Genomic DNA, 23,056 nt, shown 5'->3' with positions numbered 1-23,056 from the left:
CTTCCACCTGTTGCTTCCATGAGAGGAAGTTGTTGTTATCAAGCTTGATGCTATTTTGTTGAGCGAACGTCTTGAACGCGTTCTTCAACAAAGACGAAATTGGTGGTTACGATGATGAATCTCCATCATTCGCCGTTCTTGCGGAACTCGTAGCAGAAGCCATGATCGTAAGGATCAGAAGCTCATGATACCATAATAGAAAAAGAGAAATGCAGAGAGAAAGAGAGAGTAAGAGAGTTTGTTGTAATATTGATAATAAAACTCTAACTGAGTTAGTTACAAAGTGTGGTATATATATGTGACTGCAGTGACAGGTGTCACTGCCAGCTCACTATTACACTATATCACTTAATCTAATTCTGTATAATACTATATACTCTAATATTCCATACCAAAGAAAAAGCTCCACTATAATCAATTGAGGGTACAAGAGAGTCTTAAAGTGATTCACAAATAAGTGCTAACAACCGCAAATCACAAAGCACAATTAACTTACAAATAAGAATAAAAAAGCTGAAAAATAACCTAAATTTGCAACTCCAATGCGATGCACATATCTCTCAGCTCAGACCTTGTTTTAAAATTATGAATGGTCAAAAGTTAGATACATGAGTTTCGAACACGCCCACAAAATTTCCGCTCGATCCAACGGTTAACGAATCAGGGATCGTCGATTTAGTGGGACTTGTGCAGAAAAACAGGAATGGGTTTCTCTCATCTTTTCTCTCTTTTGAACCCTTATTTTTTCTCTATCTCTCTTCTGAATCCAAATTGACACTCTCCACTTAAATAAGTGAGACAAGTGTACTATTGATATTTGGGCTTTTCTCCACATAGGAAGGAAACCCAAACCCAACATGAATCACAAAGATATTACATGCAAAAGCGAAAAGACCTTTTCCAATGTTCTGAAAATGACCTACAGAAAACCATGATAAAGGTTGGTTCAGTAGATTTGTGAAAAAAAACTGAAGCAAATAAATTGATGGTTGATATGGTGGATTTCTGGTGAAGAAATGTAAAGGGGCTCAACTTCAATGTTAAAAATTATCCACAAATAACATGCAAAAGGATAACGAGTTAATGAGAGAAAAAAACATAATCTTTCTTACTTGAAGAAGACAGTGTCCTTCAAAACAAAAGCATGCAAAGGAGAGTCAACCTCAAAGGATAGGGTTAGTGAAAACTGAAGAAGTAAAGTAAAAGTTGCTTTAATGTAAATGATGAAGAAATTAGACAGAGTAAAAGAAGGAAGAAAAAAAGAGAGAGAAAACAATATAAAAAATTAAAAAAATAATGAATTTCAATTGTTACATTATAATTATAATTAATTATAATGTGTTGAGTTTTCTTTTTTATTTTTTTTATCTCTTTTACTTTTTATCTTTCACATTTTATACACATTTTAAGGATACACACATAGTAAAATATATATTTTGTTTTTATAAAGTGATATGTTTTTTTTTTCATTTTCATATATAAGAATGAAATTTTTTCCGTCTCTGTAATTTTAATAAAATTAATTTATTTTTTTCGTCCCCTTAACTTTTTTTTTAGTGTAGTTTTAATTTGTGTTCAAACAAAATTAATTTTATTAGTTTACAATTTTAAATAACTGTTTTCACATTAAAAATATTTAATATTTTTTTATATAATTTTTTTTAATGAAAATAACATAAAAATCAAATTTTAAGCACATGCATATATTTACAAAGAAAAAGTTACCTGAACAATAAGTAATAATGTTTTGAATTTAAATAAAATATATTAGTGTAAAAGAATTTTACATAATGAATTAATCATAGTATGTTGAAAGAAATTTCACTTTTATTTTAATTATCTATAAAATAATACAAAAGAGATGATAGTGATGAATTGACATTATAAAAAAATTTAGGTTTTTTCTTCACCCACCTCCTAACCTTCTTGTCCACCCCTGGTGAATTTACAACATTACCCCTTGTTTCGGAAGTTCATTTCCGAAACCGTACTTTTTTTTTGAAAAAAAGATGTTTTCGGAAATGAACTTCCGAAAACGTGTTTTTTTTAATATAAAATATTGGTTTCGGAGATGCATCTCCGAAATAAAGTTACATTTTCAGAAAATGTGGTGTTTCGGAAGTTCATCTCCGAACGCACCCCCCTTGGAGAATTCAGAAATGAACCTCCGAAAATATGTCTGGACAGAATAAAATGAAAAACAACAACAATTCACTTTATTTAATCGGGTGAAGATTACAACGATAATATTACATAAAATTAAAGTTACATATTGTTGAACACGGGTAGGTGGGGATGAGAGAGTGGTGGGGAGAAAAAAAGGCTTCCAATTTTCAAAAGGTGTACTACTGTAAGTAACAAATGACGGAGGAGGTGTAACCGGGGCCGGAACATATGACGGAGGAGGTGGATGTCCGGAGGAAGAAGAACCGGAGGTACGTCCACCGCGAGACAAAGGAGCCAATCAATGTAAGCTATAATTTATCATTATCATCAGGGGACGTCATTACAAAAAATTGGGAAAAAAATCTTATTATTTTTAATCTTGATTTTTTAGAAATGACGTCCCCAGATGATAATGATAAACTATAGCTTACAATGATTGGCTCCTTTGTCTCGCGGTGGACGTACCTCCGGTTCTTCTTCCTCCGGACATCCACCTCCTCCGTCATATGTTCCGGCCCCGGTTACACCTCCTCCGTCATTTGTTACTTACAGTAGTACGTATTTTTATTAACATGATAAATCCAATACAAAAACACTGTGCGATACAATCCGAAATCCGAACAAAACAAAACAAAACACGTCAAACAAAACAAAAACATGTTATTCTGCCCGACGAGCGTTACAAAATACACATCAAACAAAATAAAAACACGTTATTCTTCTCGACGAGCGAACTCCTCCGAATGAAGATAATTATACCAATCTTCATCCCACTCAGTATCAGAACCATCAGCGTTGATCACGCCTGAAGGCTGAGCCTGCACGTCCGAGCCATGGACTCCCAGGGGACGAGAAGCAGAACCAGTCAAAAGCTTTTTCTTCTCCTTCACCACCTTCACCTCCTTCACCTCTTTCACCTCCTTCTTTGAAGAACCCTTTCTTCCCTTAGCGCCCTCTTTAGAAGACGCAGTCCTGCGTGCTTGTTGGTTGCCTGACATGTTCCTGTAAACAGTTGAAATCGATTAATATGCGAGACAAAATAAAAAACAAAAAAATTTGAACTTCTGATACAATTCGGAAGTTCATTTCCGAAAACTGGGAGGGAGGTGTTTTCGGAAATGAACTTCCGAAACACCCCTGCGATGGACTTTTCTGCAACTTCCATGGCAGACCCCTAAACCAAACTTCAAACCAAATCAAAATGCTTCTAAACAACCTAAATACTACTAACAACCTAACCATATATCATTTATGCAATTAAAACCCTAAATAACATGCATTTGAATAATAGATCTAAAAATTTCAAAACTTACAAAGTGTTAGGATTGAGGGCTTTTGAATGTTGTTTAGCAGTGTGATTGGAGCCTTGATGCAGCTTTGGAATTCTGTTTGCACAAATTTTCGCCTTTGCCACTTTTTGTTTTGATTTAGGGTAAATGATTGGGGGGAGGGGGAGTGTTTTGATAAATCTGCAGAAATCGCAGTATTTCGGAAGTTCACTTCCGAAACCCCTGCTTCGGAAATGAACTTCCGAAATAAGTCAATTTTTTCAAAAAAAAAAACGCTTCGGAAGTTCATTTCCGAAGCAGGGGTATTTTGGTATTTTCGCTGGGGGTGACCCCCATAGAGAGGTGGCCAAAGAAATTTTCAAAATTTATACTATAGTTAATATATAATTTTTCATAATAACAAAAAGAAAAAATCAATAAAAATATAATAAACCCTAAATATATGATCACAATATTTGACATTCATATATTCTAATGTAAAAATATAATTTATAATCTAAACACACACTTGTTTTATAGATTGAATACTCTCAATTTGTTAGCCTTTAAAGAAAAACTCAATTCTTTGGGGTCAGTAATGCCAAGGCGCACACAGAAATGACACTAAAACCAGCAAATACTATTTTGTCCTCTCCCAAAACGTCATTGTCCTAATCCTAAAGTAGTAGGATAATGAAATAATTAAAATCTTATCGACTAAACTAAACAATCAAATTTGATTTATATTAATCTTTCTTAAATAGTTTTATTTTTTATAAAATAATTTGTTGGTTTGTTATAAGAGAAAAGGGATATGTGTAGAATATTTTTACACTGTCAATCAATCACAACCCTACATTTAATTAAAACATAATTTTAATTTAAAAAAATTAATATGACATGACAAGTGTAAAAATTTTGATTGAATGTATGTGTAAAGTTTGTTTACATTGTCAGGGCACTAAGTTTAAACTCTAATTATAATATTGTTGTTATAAATAGAACGATGTCGAGACACAAGCTATTGGAAAAAACGGAAAGAAAAAGAAAAGATGGCGAAAAACATTGAAGGGTTTGAATTCGAGCAGAGTCACGGGAAAGAGAGAGTAAGAGTAGCTCGCGTTTGGAAGAGCAAAGACGGTCAACAACACTTCGTTGTTGAGTGGCGTGTCAGCATCAACCTCCTTTCCGATTGCGTCAACTCCTACATTCGCGATGATAATTCCGATATCGTCGCTACTGACACCATGAAGAACACCGTAACTTACTCATCTTTGTTATTTTTGTGAACTTTTTTTTACTATTTCAGCTGATTTTGAATGTCTGAGATTATTATTATGAAAATTTAATCTGAGATTTGGGTTTGTTGAGTTTGCAGATTTAATTGTTTTGTTTACAGGATAATATTGTTTATCATTTTTTTTTTAAGATTGATCTGATTGGTTTATTTAAATAATTTATGTAGATCAATATGCTTAAATCTTTAGAATTATAAACAAATACACAATTTTAATACATTATGAAAAACATTTGCCAAAAAAATATTATTCAATTTTTGGTACTAATAAAAATTCATTTTACAGTAGTAAAAATACAAAATATGCTATGTTATTTATATGTATTTAAATTTATCGACTTGAATTTTGAATTGATGTGCAATTAGGTGTATGCAAAAGCAAAGGAATGTTCGGAAATACTTTCTGTGGAGGATTTTGCCATTCTACTTGCCAAACATTTCACATCATTTTATAAGCAGGTTGGTGATTTAAAATTCATAATTTAATATCAATATAGAGATTATTCATACTTTTGTTATATTTTTTTTATCTTGCTCCGTTCCTTTTCTTTTACAATCATTACTTAGAAGAACAAAAGGAAACTCTTGGTTTTTCTGCAGGTTACCACTGCAATTGTAAAGATTGTGGAGAAACCGTGGGAGCGGGTTAGTATCAATGGTCAACCTCATCAACATGGTTAGTCAAACTTACGCTTGAATATTGCTTGTTTCAGAAGGTGTATGTAGATATTGCATACTGTGTAGAGGTTCTTTGTTAGCTATTGTATTTAATTTTTGTAAAGTAGAGGTTCTTTGTTACCTATTGCATTTAATTTTTGTTTACACTTACAGATAAAGTTTCTATTGTTATAGAATCTGAAATATTTTGGTGATAGTTTGAGCTATCTAATATTGGCACTATTGATTTGAAATAATCATTTTTCAGTTTTATTATTTATTTAAGGATCTTTAGTTAGAAAAGACATATACATGAAATTTTCAACTATAAATATATACAGATGTTTTGATTCTTTTCGGGTCAGGTTGATGTGCATAAGGTATATTCTTATGCACAGTGCATAAGTCTCGTACGAGTAATATTTAAATTGTTCCGAGTAACATTTTAGTTAGAAACAAATAATAATATCATAATTCATGAATAATATATGCATTATTTGTACACATCTATTAATTATGAGTAATTATTAATTGTGAGTAATAAGTATACTATTCTGAGTAATATTTACACTATTCTGAGTAATATCGAATTTTAACTATTTTGAGTAATATATTCATTGTTCTGAGTAATATTTGTACTATTTTGAGTAATAAATATAATACTTTGAGTAATATAAACAATATTTGAATATTTATGCACCGTGCATAAGGATATACCTTATGCACATCAACCCATCCCGTTTCTTTTCCATCCTCAAGTTCTTTGATTTTGTTTTTGCAAGGTTTCAAACTTGGATCTGAGAAGCATACAGCAGAGGCAGTAGTAAAAAAGTCTGGTGCACTGCAATTGACTTCTGGTATTGAAGGATTGTCAGTGTTGAAAACAACCCAGGTAAGATTGCAATATATAATACGAACTCGTGCTTTAATTATCATGTAGTTTTTCCAAATGTCTTTTTCGTATGCCCTTTTTCCGGTCTTTAAAATTTCTTCCTTGGCTGTAAATGATAGATACACATTTATAATTGTATATTCAGTAACTTAGTAAATGTGTTAGTTTCTAAGGTATCTTGTGATCTTATCATTTGAGAATAGTAATTTCTACGGCATTGGGAGGTAGGCAGATCCTAGAAGTGCTGCCATGGTTTTATAGTTGAAGGGGATTCATACCCTGATCATGGATTTCCCGTGTTTTCAGCAGACAGAGTTAACTGTTTCGGCATTGGGTTTTTATTAAATATTTCCTGCGCACTAGATTTATACTAGACAACTATTAGAGATCCTGTTTCGAGAAGCTTGTTAGAGCATCAAACCGAGCTCTAAAGAAAAAAATAAAATAAATGCACACATGAATCCAGCGAATAATTATAGAGTTTGGTCAATTTGTCTACATCTCTGAATATGAGTCTGTCCACTTAGCAGTGAATACGAGTCACTCGACAAAGCTTCTTCCAAATGTTTACCCATCTTTTGTTGCAAGGATGTGTTTAGTGTACTCCATATGTATTATTTTACTTCCCATCCTCTCTCCCCTCAAAGAAATCTGAAGTACTAATAGATAAAATATTATTTCTCCTATTATGAAACTATACAGTTTCCGGGTTTGCTGCATGCTATGAACATGCAATCTGATTTTCTTTTGGATTTTTTGTGACTTGTGAGCAGTCTGGTTTTGAGGGCTTTATAAGAGACAAGTATACAGTACTTCCTGACACACGCGAAAGGATGCTGGCAACAGAAATAACTGCCTTGTGGAGGTAATTTCTTTTTCCGACACTTGTTTTAGCAAATATTAATAATCAAAAGCACGATCTAAGTTGGCTTCCTGTAAGCTATGTAGAAGAGTTATAATATTAAAATCAGACTCTGTTGGAACATTATGCATATATTCCAATATAGGGAGATGAATTGAAAAAGTTCATTAAGTGAAGTCCCACATTGTATATTAGTTGAAAAAACTTCTTAGTCCCACATTGCTTAGATTAGAAATCTTAGCTAGTTTATTTCATTATATAATGAAGTCACTTGTTTCATTCCAAAACACACCAAAAACTTAATTTGAGTTTTTCCTTCCTCACTCTCATAACTCTGCGTCTTTCGAATTGTCGAAGCGCCAACTTCTCCCTCTTTCTTTCTACTCGTTGAATTTTCCGAGTACCTTCTTGAATTCTCTTTAGAGAATAATGTTAATTTCTCCTTGTTTGAGTTGAGAAATTATAAGTATAAGTTTTTCTTGGATTCTCTTTAGAGAATTATTGAAATTTCTCTTGGTTTGAGAAATTACTACGACTGGTCTTTATACCAGATACTAAGATGGTATTCATACCATATTTGAATGGTCCTAGTACCATTTGAGGGTGTATTTCTAGACCGATTATCTACCGTGCAAGTAGTAATCGTATAGTATAGAACTGGGCTGTTTTATCCTGGAGGCGTCGTGGTTATTAAGAGCTGCTTTGCATAATTTTGGCAGTACCGCGAAACGTCTTAAAGAAAGCGTACCGATCCGCGACTCGACCCTGTAATTTCTTTGGTGGCAAAGTTGTTAAAATCGTGATCCAACAATTTTAAGACGTTTCGAATTGCCATGGCTACTGAAGAAATTATTGGTACTTCTGCGGATACTTTCTTTGACAAACCGTCATGTTTGAGAGATGTCACTTCAAATGTTGGCAACAAATGATGATTTTCTTCTTAATGTTGAAAAAAAATAGCTAACATTTTGACCGAGGACATTTTGTTGCTCCCTTTGGATCAACCGAACATACTAACGGTAAGAAATTTGAGGATCAAAAGAAACACATAATAGTGTTGAAGCTGAATCTGCTGCACAGATTAAAGCGAACAATTTACAGCTTAGGAATGAAATCACCTTATAGAAAGAATGATTATAACATTCTGAATAGAATCACAAATGATCTGTATGACTATTACAGTAATTGTGATACTTCAAAATATGTTTAAGAGACTCTGAAAAACAAGTATGACATTGAAGAAGCTGGAGAACAGAAGAATGATTTTAGCAGCTACGTGAAGTATCAGATGGTAGTTGAAAGGTCCATAGAAACTCAAAGTCACGAACTTCAAAATATTGCTCATAAGATCATCACTGAAGGTATGTATTTATAAGCAATTTGAATTTCTTTTATTATTGACAAACTGCCCCTAGTTTGAAAGTTTTTTATGAATTATGCCTTGTTAGAAAATAAAATAATATTTTATTTAGAGACTGATTATTCTCATTAAAGAAGAATATCAGAGACATGATTAAATAGAAAAGTCTTGGTTGCTTTAAACAACAAAAATAAATTCGGTATGGTTCTAAAGCCATATGGCAAATCATTATAGAATTAGAACTGCAATATTGTGAACCGAATTAAGAATGGGAACCCTTCTATGGCCCCAATTGCTCCAACTAGACAACAACCACCACCTCAAAGAAATGACGTGGTTTTGCTTTTGTTTCAACTGTGGAAAACTAAGTCATATGGCTAAGAGATGTAGCATGTAATGCTTGAACTTGGTGTGGCCCGTAATGCACGAGTTAACCTGGCTAATGGAAAATTTATTCATATGATCATTGAAATCAACATGGTTGATAGATTTGATGGTTGGTGGATAAACACAGGCGTCTCTCGTCGTGGTTGTTATGATCGTGTTATGTTTAAAACATACACGAATACTAAAGATAAGAAAGTGTTGTTGGGAGATGCCCACACCACTAATGTTGTCGATATTGGAGAAGTGGAACATGGTCCACCTATGAAAAGACTTTAATCTTGAAGAATGTCATGTATACTTCTGATATTATAAAGAATCATGTTTATGTTTTCTCTTCTTCTTATAAATAAGAAAATATTTAGTCAATTTATTGGGGTAGATTTGTACACCATCATCATAAAGAATGATATTTTTGTGAATGAAATTGATAAGTTCAAAAACTTTGTAAAGAATTTGAAAATGATTTAGTAAGAATTTGTAGTGATAGGTAATATGTATGATTCTAGTTTATTTAATAATTTTTATAAACAACATTGAATTGTACATGAAACGACTGCTCCATATTCCCCTGAAATAAATGGTAAAGCAGAAACAAAGAATAGAACTCTTATTGAATTTTTTGTTGCAATTATGATGAATTCTGGTGCTGCACCTCACTAGTGGGGGGAAATTTTATTGACTGTTTGTTATGTCCTGAATAGAGTTCCCAAGTCAAAGAGTAATATATCTCCTTATGATATATTAAAGAAAAGACAACCAATCTTGTCTTATTTGAGAACTTGGGGATGTCTGGCTTATGTCAGAAATCCGGATCCGAAACGAGTTAAACTCGCTAATAGAGCATATGAATATGTATTCATTAGATATGTAACAAACAGTAAGGCATATAGGTTTTATGACCTAAATGCAAAAGCGATCATAGAATCAAATGATGTTGATTTCTATGAATATGAATTTCCCTTCAAATTGAGAAATAGTGGGGGCACTCAATCGAGTCACATTCTTGTGATAAGAAGCACAGAAAGCAACAAAAATGTAGAAATAGAACTTCGACGAAGTAAAAGAGTAAAAGTTTCTAAAGATTATGGGCCTGACTATGCGGCTTATAATGTAGAAGAAGATCCAATAAATCTTCAAGAAGCTTTGTCTTCTCTGGATGTAGACTCATGGCAAGAAGCTATTAATGATGAGATAGATTCTCTGGAATCTAACAAGACCTGGCACTTAGTAGACTTGGTTCCTGGTTGCAAACCAATCGGTTGTAAATGGGTTTTGAAAAAGAAACTAAAATATGATGGAACTATTGATAAATACAAGGCTTGTTGTAGCCATGGATTTTAGACAACGAGAAAATGTAGATTTCTTCGATACCTTCTCTCCTGTCACTAGAATAACATCCATTAGGGTACTTATTTCAATTGCTGCTATTTATAATTTAATAGTACACCAAATGGATGTTAAAACTGCTTTTCTAAACGGTGACTTAGAAGAAGAAATCTATATGGAACAACCAGAAGGGTTTGTGATCCATGAACAAGAAAAACAAGGTTTGTAAGTTAGACAAATCTTTGTATGGATTAAAGCAATCTCCTAAACAATGGCATGAAAAGTTTGATAACTTAATGATATCGAATGGGTATAAAGTGAATGAAAGTGACAAATGCGTTTATTACAAACTTGAGAATCGCATTTACACTATCATATGTCTATATGTAGACTATTTACTCATATTTGGATCAAACATTCAGACCATTAATGATGTGAAATCATTGTTGAGTAACAACTTTGATATGAAAGATCACGAGATTCTTGGTATAAAGATCACGAGACCCGTGCAAGAAATTTCTTAGGATCAATCACACTATGTGTAGAAGATCTTAAAGAAATATAAATACTTTGATTGTAAACCTGCATGCACACCTTATAAACCAAGTGTTAAACTGTTTAAGAACACTGGTGAAAGTGTGAGACAAACTGAATATGCGAGCATCATTGGCAGCCTTAGATATGCCACTGATTGTATTAGACCCGACATTGTATATGTCGTAAGATTGTTATGCATATTTACGAGTAGACCGAGTAACAAGCACTGACAAGCTATTGAGCAAGTCATGAGGTACCTTAAAAGGACCGTATATCTCGGTCTACATTATCAGAAATTTCCTGTTGTACTTGAAGGATACAGTGATGCAGATTGGAATATCTTGTCAGGTGATTCCGAAGCTACTAGTGGCTATGTATTCAACATAGTTGGAGGAGCTGTATCTTGGAAATCAAATAAGCATACTATCCTGGCTCAGTCCACGATGGAGTCTGAAATGATCGCATTAGCAAATGCTAGTGAAGAAGCAAGTTGGTTAAGATGCTTGCTAGCTGAGATTCCCTTATGGGAAAAACCTATGTCAGTTGTGTTGATCCACTGCGATAGTACCGCGGCTATTGCAAAAATTGAGAACCGTTATTATAATGGTAAAAGACGTCAAATAAGAAGAAAGCACAATGCCTTTAGAGATTGTATCTCTAAAGGAGCTGTAAGAATGGATCATGTACGCACTGATGAAAACTTAGCAGATCCTTTGACGAAAGGATTAGCTAGAGAGAAAGTCCATAATACATCTAAAAAAAGATGGGACTAATGCCTATACAGAAATGAGTTGCTCATGATGGTAACCCGACCTAAATGACTGGAGATCCCAAGAAATAGGTTCAATGGGTAATAACAAGTTGTGAGTAATATGAGCTGATCATGCTAGAGTAAATAAAAGAAGCATGAATCCTGAAGTAATAAGAGGATGAGATAATAGAAACTCTTAATGAGATCTATACTTTGTATGAGGGAGTACCTAGGCTACAGGAGTACTCTTGATAGACTCACCTATGTGATTGTGGAACTGAGGCCGGTTCCTATGGAATTTCGAGGCAGAATTCCTAGAGCCTTCACTAAACCGGGATACACGTGCAGGGCCATTAAAGCACGGGCTATTAGAATACACCTTAAGAAAAGGTTGTGTGCGAGTTTGATGTCTGAGATAGAGTTCAAGACAATTGTGCCACTCTTGTTGAATCGGAATCCTACTTGCTACGCAAAGGTTCAAGTCGTAGACACCTCTGCTTATGCACAATCTTAGAAACGTTTGACGTTATTTCTGAAACACTGTTTTAAATTCAAGTGGGGGATTGTTGGAACATTATGCATATATTCCAATATAGGGAGATGAATTGAAAAAGTTCATTAAGTGAAGTCCCACATTGTATATTAGTTGAAAAAACTTCTTAGTCCCACATTGCTTAGATTAGAAATCTTAGCTAGTTTATTTCATTATATAATGAAGTCACTTGTTTCATTCCAAAACACACCAAAAACTTAATTTGAGTTTTTCCTTCCTCACTCTCATAACTCTGCGTCTTTCGAATTGTCGAAGCGCCAACTTCTCCCTCTTTCTTTCTACTCGTTGAATTTTCCGAGTACCTTCTTGAATTCTCTTTAGAGAATAATGTTAATTTCTCCTTGTTTGAGTTGAGAAATTATAAGTATAAGTTTTTCTTGGATTCTCTTTAGAGAATTATTGAAATTTCTCTTGGTTTGAGAAATTACTACGACTGGTCTTTATACCAGATACTAAGATGGTATTCATACCATATTTGAATGGTCCTAGTACCATTTGAGGGTGTATTTCTAGACCGATTATCTACCGTGCAAGTAGTAATCGTATAGTATAGAACTGGGCTGTTTTATCCTGGAGGCGTCGTGGTTATTAAGAGCTGCTTTGCATAATTTTGGCAGTACCGCGAAACGTCTTAAAGAAAGCGTACCGATCCGCGACTCGACCCGGTAATTTCTTTGGTGGCAAAGTTGTTAAAATCGTGATCCAACAGACTCCTCAATCTTTCAGAAGCTGATTCTGTAGGCTTAATTATTGATAAATTTCATAACAATTTCTAGCAATGTTTTGTATCATTCGAAAACTAAAAGATGGAGGTTTGTACCACATCCTCCAGAAAATGAAATCACTGCACCTGCATATTTCTCTTTAACTTGGAAAATTGAGTTCATGCTTCTAAATGAAATGTGGCTGTAGGTATCCATATGAATCAGTATATAGCGTCCCTCAGAAGCCTCTTTATTTTACTGACAAGTACCTGGCTGTGAAAAAAGTTCTGCTTGACACATTTTTTGGACCTCCAAAAGAAGGAGTCTTTAGTCCATCAGTTCAAAGCACTCTCTACCAGATGGCAAACGCGACGATAAACAGGTTTCTCTTTGTCCTTCCCTTTCTGCATGTCTGCGTTAATCTATCTACGTATCTGTTGAATGTGAGAGAAAAATAGAAAGAAAAACTTGATGTATATGATATGCTATAGTCATGTTGCAACTGACAATTAAATGTTATGCTTCAGGTTTCCAGACATAGTTTCTATTCAACTAAAGATGCCAAATATTCATTTCATACCAGTCAATCTCTCAAACAAGGATGGTCAGATTGTAAAGGTATTGATTATTTCCACCGAATATATTGCCGAAGTTGATAGAACCCATTAGAATTGTTAACTGATTTTATTACTCTTGAGTGTTGAGTATCTTCCTTTATAGGCCAAGTCGACCAAAAATCATGAAGTTAAGAGATGAAACCAAATAAACATGAACAAATGTCAATTGTTTCCCTCCGTGTGTCAAATGATAAACCTAACAAAACCCATTTATATATTTATTTTCCTTTATGCCAAAGTATTAGTTTCAATGTTTTTGATTATGTCACCATTTGAATGTCCCCAGAAAATATAGGTTCTTTGTACCATCACCATTTTTAAAACTTTAACAGTTACTGCAAAACTATAGATTTTTCATACTACCATAACTTCAGTAAAGCTGTTAAATGATATAATGAATTGTATGCAGTTTAATGATGATGTGTATTTACCAACGGACGAGCCACATGGGTCAATTGAAGCTAGCTTGTCCCGCAGTCGGTCAAGGATGTAGAAACTACTAAACCATCTCAGCTCGTCCCTTCTGGTCAATTGGTGGTGCAGCTTATGCTATGGTGCTCGTCATAACTTAAGATAATGTAATAAGTGTACATGGAAGCGGAGATGTTGCTTTCAAATAACATGTGATATTAATGTTAATACTGGTTTAGTTTTCTTTGCACCAATGATCAAAACTGTTGGGTTATGCATAATTTCGATTTCAGAAATTCCAACTAAGTCTAGTCTAATAAGTTCCTTATGTACATAAGGGGAGTGAAATAATAGAGTTACAGTTTATGATATTGATGCTGTGGTGTGCTGTATTTTGGTCATTCAATAATGATTTTTGCAAACCTGATTGGCTTAGTAGAAAGATATTAGCAGATGAAATTGTCAAATGCAAAGCAAATCAGCGCATTTATTTATAGGAGACATGAATAGATTCAATCTTAAACCTACATTGGCATGAGATGAACTAATCTACTATACAAACAATTAATAAAAGATTGACCAATCTGACTATTATGCCCTTAGTTAAAAATTTCTTTACAAATAAAAAAGGGCAATTCAGTAACTAACAAAATCACATATAACTTTTTCAATCTTTCAATAACCAAGCGCCAATTGTCGGCCTCTCATTGGTTCAATTTTTTAACTTTTCAATAACCAACTTTTTCTCCCCAACACACTTCTTCTCTCTCTTACTTAAATTTTCAAATTTCTTTCACATTTCATTTTCCCACACTTTCTTACTTTCATTTTAATTTTTTTTCCATTTAATCACAAAAATTATTAATAATATATTTTTTTTAACTTTAATAAAATTAAATATTTATTTATCTCACGGGTATCAATACAATATTTAATTTATTTTAATCGATCATTACACACTTTCTCTTTCTTAATTAAAATTTCAAATTTCTCTCAAATTTTCTTCCCACACTTTCTTACTTTCATTTTAATTTTTTTTCTCTATTTATGTATCAACTCTAAAAAATAATTTATTTTTTAATTTTAATAAAATTAAAAATATTGTAATATCACGGGTCACTATCAACATAATACTTTTTTATTTTAATCAATCATTGTTTTTATTAGAGAGATAATATCTTTATTTTTAATTTTTTTTCTTTTCTTCATTTCACGATTTTTTTAAAGATTATTTAATACGATTAAATTCATATGATTATTTTTCATTTTACATTTGTATTTAAATATATTTTATATCAGATCAAATAAATTTTTTATTTCACGGGTCATTATCAACAAAGTATCTATTTTATTTTAATCAACAATTACTATAAATTGAGAGATAATTTTTATTTTTAAATGTTAAAATTTCATTTTTTTTATCTTCATCTTCCAAATTCTTTTTTATATAATTATTTAATATAATTAAATTTATATAATATTTTTCATTTGTAATTAAATCATTTATTAAAAATTTATATGTATCGCACGGGTATCTTACTAGTAGTGAATTACATAAATTGATTTCTATGAACGAATACCCAATAACTTAACTATTCAAGGATTTTCAAATATTTTAATCTTGTTGATGGTGCAAAGTATCCACTTGCTTGGTTTCAAAGAGTCTATATTAACTAAAAAAAAATTAATTAGATCCTTGAATTTAGAGAACCAATTACTAATCATTTGAAATACAATTACTAATCATTTGAAATATCAAGAGTTTGATTCAATACTTTATAGTCCATAAACTTAATTATAAATAATAAAAAGTTTATTGATTCAATTATTAATATTATTACGAACCCGTTTAATAAACTTCAAGTTTTTGTTTGGTAAAAATAGCTAATATCTTATAGTTGATGATTGATAATTGATAGTTTATGATTGATAATTGATAATTTATAGTTGATGAAGGGTAAGTGATAGCTGCTGAGCTATCAGCTATAAATTACCAGTTATCAAAGAGTTCACTTAACTTTTTCAGGTATTACTCATTTGCCATCAACTACCAGACATTAACTGATAGCATAAGTCATCCGCTATAAATTTTCAGCTAATTTATCGGCCATTAACTATTTTTACCGAACAAACCCAAATATGTGTGAGAAAATCCAGTTGAGGGTCAAACATTCATCAAACGACAAACTAATGCATATTCCAAAGTAGCACCCATCTCCTTGTCTATTCTCAAACTTGTCCCATATGAAAGGAAACTTGCCAACGCATCTAATAAATCAACAACTCGCATATATTTGATTCTCAAATCAAGATCAGCATCAAACTAAAATACAAAACAACATTCAAAACACAGAACTTATAATAATAACCACTATATAAACATCTATACACACTTACAATGAACAAAATAGGATTAAAACTAAGGTGTTTTGTTCTGACTTCTGAGCTTTCTACCACAACCATGTTCATATTTTTATTTCTCTTTACCTTGCTAATCAAAACTCTAACAGCTACAACAAGCACTGTAAATAGTCCAACCACATTCTCCTTTATTTCTTTTAGTCCCGAAAGCTGCAACAATGGTGAATTGCTTTGTATGGGTTCATCTACTTCTGGAAATGGTTATATAAGTCTCACACCAGAGCCAGTGACACAACAAAGCAACAGTTCAGGTTCTATGTTTGTGACATCTGACGTAGCTAACAAAGTAGGAAGGGTTTTGTACCCTCATCCAGTTCATGTTTGGCCGGCAATTATCACGACTACTTTCACTCTTAGGATCACGCCGTTCTTGAAAAACTCGACCAGCTCGGGTGATGGAATTGCACTAGTATTTGCACAAGATAATAGGCCTTCTCCAAATGATAGCTATGGCTCATATCTTGGCATGTTTGATAGGTCTGCACAAGGTAAACTTAATTATGCAAAATATCACTTTTTCGAAGTTGTGTTTTTTTAATCTTAGCTTAAACTGTTGATGTTGTGCAGGTGAGAGTTTTCGACAAATAGGTGTTGAGTTAGACACATTCATGAATGAATTTGATCCAGATGGAAACCATATTGGCATAGTCACAACAAGCATCACAAATCCAATTGCTTTTAGTAGTCTCAATAGCACTAATGTTGATCTTAAAAGTGGAAGAAACATAATGGTTAAAGTTGATTATAATGGCTGGACTAAAATGATTTCGGTCTCGATTGGATACTCAAATAGCCAATTAAAGAGTGTTCTCAACCATTCAATTAACTTGCCTGATATAATTCCAAGCTCAGTTTATGTTGGTTTTACGGCCTCAACCGGCAAGACTTTTCCTGAAACTCATCAAATCCTGAATTGGTTTTTCACATCAGTGCCATTGCCTGCTCTTTCTGTTAAACACAGTGCTATTGGAAAAATCAAGTTCGTGTTCATAATTGTGTTACCAGTTCTTGTGTTAGTTAGTTTACTTTCTGTTATTTGGGAAGCTTGGAAAAAAAGATATAAGAAGGGTGATTGGAATGAAGACATCGAAAGCCTATCAAGGACGGCTGCAGATGCGCCTAAGATGTTCGGTTACAAGGTACTGTCAAAAGCTACTTGTAAGTTCAGCAAAGAAAATCTTGTGGGAAGAGGTGGGTTTGGAAGTGTTTATAAAGGGTTCATGGTGGAAAATGGAAAAACCATAGCAGTAAAGAAAATTTCAGCAACCTCTAAGCAAGGTATGTTCTCGTAAGTGGTTAAAAGTTATGACATGAAAATCTTTTTGAACTTGAATAGAATTAAACCTGTGTAGAAGAAATATAGCATAAATAGAACTTAACAAGCTAAAAAGCTAGTTTTGTATCATTAAGTCTGGTTAAAAATCTAATATGGTATCAGAACCTATCTTAAATCAGTTTATGAGCCACCGTGTATTAGGTCCAATATCCGTATTCCTGAGGGGTTGTATTCGAGAAAATATCAAATCCAACATTACTAAAAATGTATTATCATTGATCATTGTTTTCTTATACTATTGACCAATTTGTTTTGATGGTCTAAACAGGTGAAAGAGAGTTCTTAGCCGAAATATGCACCATCGGCCGTCTTCGACACAAAAACTTAGTCCAACTCCAAGGCTGGTGCAATGAAGGCAAAAATCTTCTCTTAGTTTACGATTACATGCAAAACGGAAGCCTTGATCACTTCATAGGCAAGGACATTCTAGACTGGCAAACAAGGCACAAGATATTAACAGGATTAGCATCAGCATTACTCTACCTTCATGAAGAATGCGGAAATCCAGTAGTTCACAGAGATGTTAAACCTAATAACGTAATGATTGATTCTAATTACAACGCTCATTTAGGCGATTTCGGACTCGCAAGGTTACTAAAAAACGAAGACTCAGTGACTACAAATTTAGCAGGAACACCAGGCTATTTAGCACCTGAAATAGGCTTCACAGGAAAAGCTACACCTGAATCAGATGTTTATAGTTTTGGTATGGTTATACTTGAAGTCATTTGCGGGAAAAGGTCGAAAAGGGTAATGGAAGATAATAGTTTGGTGGATTATGTATGGAATTTACACGCTCAGAATCAAATTCTTGAGTGTGTTGATCAACAGCTGAAAAATTGTTTTGATGTGGAAGAAGCTAAAAGAGGTTTGATGGTTGGATTGGCATGTTTGCATCCGGATTCATTGTTTAGGCCAAAGATGAGGAAAGTTATGCATATTTTTTTGAATCCAAATGAACCTTTGATGGAGTTACCTGAAGTGAGACCTACTGGAGTTTATGTATCGGTTTCTTGTACATCAATCACAGATTTTGTGTCTAGAACTGATCAGTTAGAGCTTCAATCATCCACAACATCTATGGAAAATATGTCTACTTGTATAGAGTATGATGATCAATAGTGAGTGATTTTGCAGCTACATAACAATGTTTATAGGACATTGCATTGTACATCAACTTCCTAAAATACACTACTTGTTTATAGATAAGTTTTACTCTCATTAACTAAATTTTGCCAATGTAGAACTAACTAAGTTTTCCTTTCAATGTTCCCTCTATATTTACCTCTCAATGTGAATCTTCTTCAAACCACTGCCCATGTGATACTAGCTAACTAGCTAAGTTTTTCTTAGAGTACTCTTCTTGATAACATGTGGATTGATTAAAAAAAATCTTTATGAATGGTATTAATATAAGAAAAACTATTAAATTTCTTTTTGAGATTAACAAATTGGATAGAAAGATAGTCTTTGATAGAATATTATGGCAGAAATATAGTCTTTGATAAGATATTATGACAGAAGTTGATTCATGTAGTCAATTCCTCTTGTTAGAATAAGTCTTGATCGGTGTTGTTGTTGTGTTAATATTTTTAACTATTTTATTTTATTTTATTTTAATTAAATATATATTTTTAATAATATTATATTTGAATGTGAGGAATTTAAAAAACATACAAACCGCATACCTCTACATACCTAATTCATTAAAGGTTGTGAAGCGTATGACTATGATCTTTACTAGTTGTTAAAAATAAGATTCTTTGAAGAAATTACATATATATTTTCTCTGTTTCACAATGAGTGATCTACTTGAACATTTCACATTTACTATCTAACTATAACAAATCAATTGCATGTTCTTTCATAATTACCATTTCAGTTAAAAAATTACACTATAAAAATGACTTATCAGTAATTGACAAATGTACCTATTAAATCCTCTCTCTCTATCCCATTACATTACAAGTGTCTTATTATTATTGACAAATTTTTCCGTACTTTTTACACTCATTCTTTCCATTTTCTCTTCTCTTTCTTTTCCCCTCTCAAACTCCGTCTCTTTTTTGTCTCTTTCTAAATTTTAAAATTCAAATTCAAATTATTATTTTTAATTTTTCCAATTTATATCCTATCCTACTTCTCTATCCACATTTATTTTTTATTTCACTTCTACTTATCTTTCTCTCTCTAATAAATTGAATTTTTTTAATGGAACAAAGAGGAACACGTAAAAATTTACTCAACCAAAAACATAATTATTTTATGATTATTAAAGATTATTCATAATTATTAAAAAATTATTTTCAAATGTCAAAAGTTCTACTTTACTGACAAGGCACTATCAGCAAAATATATTTTTTATTTTAATTAACAATTGTCTTTATTTGAGACACAAAATTCTTATTTTCTAATGTCAATTTTTTTCTTACGGGTCATTATTAGCAAAATACATGTTTTATTTTAATTAACACTTGTCTTTATTTGAAACACAAAATTCTTATTTTTAAATGTCAAAATTTATATTTTTATCACGGGGCACTATCAACAAAATACATATTTTATTTTAATTAACAATTCTATATAAATACACAAATGAATGACAATTCTATATATCCATTGCTACATAAGATCATTATTTAGCTTTGTTATGATTTTCACCATTTCTATCTCGAAATCATATTACATCATGCCCATTATAACTTTGAATTCTATCGATTGAAGTCATATGACTTTTTTCATTTTGCCTAAATCATTCTCAAAATCACATCTTCAAATTATTACATCTATCTTAAACTTTATATTATTGTCAACTCTATGTTTTTATTGATTATAATTTATTGACATCTCAATACTATTTAAAAAAAAATATCATTTAAACATGCTAACAATTTGTACTTGTCTTTAATATTATAGGACACAACAAGTTAGATCCAAGAACAAAACATGTATAAATGTTAATTTGTATTGGATAAAGTGACACTTGACAAAGACATACATAAATTGACCATTACAAAAATAAAATACTTTAAATATTAACATGTATTTCAATCTTTTCAATGTACTAAAACAAGGTGAATGTTAACATGGTGAAATTGATATATTAGTCCATCATGGTGAACTTGAAAAGTAACCATTGATTTAATAATAAAAAAAGTACAATGGTCAAGATTCAATATGAGTGACCTATTAAACAAGTGTGATATGTAAAGATACATGTATTTACAATTAGATGCCACCATATATTTTTATTAAAACTAGGTTATGCATGTAAAATTACAATAATTGTAATTTAAGTTTTAAAATTGTAAGACAATAAAAATAAATAAGCATTATGAATATACACACATAAATAATTTAAACACATAATTATTATAATAACTCCAGTTCAGTTGTTGTGGCATTATTTATTTATCTATTTGAGTGGTTATATATAATATAATAGTCAATTAAATTTGTAAATAATTTTTTATGATAAATTAAAATTTAAGAAGAAAGAATATGGTTTTTATGCTCCAAGTGTGTTGTCCATCTTTGCTCTTCATTGATGCTTCTTATTCAAAATCAATTTCATTTTATTTTTGGAAGCTACAGCAATCCAATTTCATTTTAGAACAAAACAAATAAAAATTAAGAAAAAACAAAATACATTGAACAAAAATGCTAAATCTTTTATAAATTTATCATTTTAATATTGCTCTGAATTGAGATGTAATAAGCAATTCATTTATTTTTTAATTTTTCCGTTTAATTATTCTCGATAAATTTATAACATTTTTTTAATTATTAGTATTTCAATAATTTAGTTGGAAAAAAGGTAAGCATACAAACAAAGAATATGATAAACAAATAATTATTATATTTATTATGTTTATTTTTTTAATATCTAATGAATAATTGAAATACATTAACCATACCATAAGGTTAGGTGACACAAAAACTATCTTTTAATGATTTATGATTTTATGACAACAAATAAGTCATTTTGTATTTAAAAAGAGTATTAATTTGGAAAAATAAGTCATTTGTAATTTGTTGAGAAAATATAAAAGTGGTTAAATATTCTTACGAGTATTGGTACAAAATGTGAAAAACTTGTTTAACCCATGATAGCAGGTAATTCTTGAGTTCACCATGATGGTCCAATATATCTACTTCACCATGTTATCCTCCACCCTAAAACAAAATGTCTCTTTGACTGGCTGAAAGTGAGGCATGTTCCTCAAAAATGGGATGAGGAGCTGGAATGGATTATCAACTAACCTAATGGCAAGGGTTGGAGAGTGTCGATGGTTCGAATGACTACTGCAGAAGGCGTGTACTTCATCTGGCATTACAAAAATAGGATACTTTGTTATAGGCATGTGGATAATACACCTATAGCAAAACAAATAATAGATAGTTTGATCTATAGAGGTTGGCAATATAGAAAAATTAGGAAACATATTGTTAGTTTGAATATGTAATTGGTATAGTTGACTGGTTGGATACCGTATGATCATCTTGAGTGTAATTGCTTTTTTGAATTTAAATATATATATTTTTGGTTGAAAAAGAACTGATTCATTCTTACTCTCAAGATAATTTGTTATTTAGTAGGTGTTGAGTTATCACTTATTTGCACTTGTCTTTAATGTTGAAAATGTGAATGAAATATTTTATGAAGTGTTATGGAACACAACCAATTAGATTTTAAGTAGCTAAATATACATAAATGTAATTCTCAATTTACAGTATAATTTTACACTATTAAATAAATTTTACCATTTATCATATATTGAGAATGATTAAACTTTTATTAATTAGAATGTTAAATTAAAAAACAAATGTATTGAAAATTAGAATGAGTAATTCATTTTAACACACTATTTTATTTTAAAAAAAATTAGTCAATGTAAAACGGTGGAGGAAGCAATGAGCAATGTGATGCGATGTTAAAAACAAGTTTTTTATACCGAGTATATGTAACAACAATTAATTAAGTTAGTTTTAGTGTTTTCTTTCTGTTTTTTTGATAGAAAACAATCTCATCCATTAGATGAAAAAGAATGAGTACAAATGTAGAGAAAGAAAATGTATTAGGGCATTTTCCATCCACACATTAACAACAACACCAATAATTAAGACTAACAAGCTATGGACATCAAAAAGCTTTGAGAGGTTAGAAACCAAAAGAAAGGTACCAATCCAAATCTTTAATCCAATCAACCAAGCAAAGTTGTTCCTCAAGAGACATGTGAGTTTTGAAACCCCAATCTTTAAATCTATCCAGTTACGGATCATATCTTTAGTTTCGACACTAGCTTTATCACGCTCAAATCGATTATTCAGGTTCACAATATTGATTAATCTCACAACGTGTGGATAAAACAATTGTTGACTGAAAAGAGGAGTTTGATTTGCCATGTCCATAATAAGATTCTTAATCAAAAACACATTTCCTTCATCCAAGCTTCTTTGAGGCATTTCATCAAATACCTTGAGCACAAACCTAAAACCATCTAAACCTAA

General features: G+C 31.7%; 2 protein-coding genes across 2 annotated transcripts; both read left to right on the top strand.

Annotated features, from left to right (window-relative positions):
• Window positions 1-4,444: 4,444 nt before the first annotated feature.
• On the top strand, window positions 4,445-14,159 carry LOC131595876 (uricase-2). The gene is made up of 8 exons (XM_058868383.1): window positions 4,445-4,693; window positions 5,098-5,190; window positions 5,332-5,407; window positions 6,171-6,280; window positions 7,054-7,145; window positions 12,969-13,142; window positions 13,288-13,378; window positions 13,787-14,159. The coding sequence occupies exons 1-8, from the start codon at window positions 4,487-4,489 to the stop codon at window positions 13,868-13,870; spliced, it is 927 nt and encodes a 308-aa protein (XP_058724366.1). The 5' UTR covers window positions 4,445-4,486; the 3' UTR covers window positions 13,871-14,159.
• A 1,824-nt stretch (window positions 14,160-15,983) lies between these two features.
• Window positions 15,984-18,848, top strand: LOC131600255 (probable L-type lectin-domain containing receptor kinase S.5). Its single transcript, XM_058872441.1, has 3 exons — window positions 15,984-16,697; window positions 16,777-17,487; window positions 17,814-18,848. Exons 1-3 carry the CDS (start codon window positions 16,187-16,189, stop codon window positions 18,665-18,667), a joined length of 2,076 nt encoding a protein of 691 aa, XP_058728424.1. The 5' UTR covers window positions 15,984-16,186; the 3' UTR covers window positions 18,668-18,848.
• The last annotated feature ends 4,208 nt before the right edge of the window (window positions 18,849-23,056 follow it).

This window comes from Vicia villosa, linkage group LG4, assembly GCF_029867415.1.
Source record: "Vicia villosa cultivar HV-30 ecotype Madison, WI linkage group LG4, Vvil1.0, whole genome shotgun sequence".
NCBI classification, from domain to species: Eukaryota; Viridiplantae; Streptophyta; class Magnoliopsida; order Fabales; family Fabaceae; genus Vicia; species Vicia villosa.
The sequence above is the reverse complement of the archived record's forward strand: the minus strand, read 5'-3'. Positions and strand labels throughout refer to the sequence as shown.

What these genes read in the sequence shown, in the direction of transcription:
- LOC131595876 (XM_058868383.1), top strand. Translation starts at nt 4,487, where the DNA reads ATGGCGAAAAACATTGAAGGGTTTGAATTCGAGCAGAGTCACGGGAAA. An exon ending in CTGACACCATGAAGAACACC is followed by an intron (nt 4,694 to 5,097) that starts GTAACTTACTCA and finishes ATGTGCAATTAG; the next exon opens with GTGTATGCAAAAGCAAAGGA. An exon ending in TCACATCATTTTATAAGCAG is followed by an intron (nt 5,191 to 5,331) that starts GTTGGTGATTTA and finishes GTTTTTCTGCAG; the next exon opens with GTTACCACTGCAATTGTAAA.
- LOC131600255 (XM_058872441.1), top strand. Translation starts at nt 16,187, where the DNA reads ATGAACAAAATAGGATTAAAACTAAGGTGTTTTGTTCTGACTTCTGAG. An exon ending in GTTTGATAGGTCTGCACAAG is followed by an intron (nt 16,698 to 16,776) that starts GTAAACTTAATT and finishes GATGTTGTGCAG; the next exon opens with GTGAGAGTTTTCGACAAATA. An exon ending in TTCAGCAACCTCTAAGCAAG is followed by an intron (nt 17,488 to 17,813) that starts GTATGTTCTCGT and finishes TGGTCTAAACAG; the next exon opens with GTGAAAGAGAGTTCTTAGCC.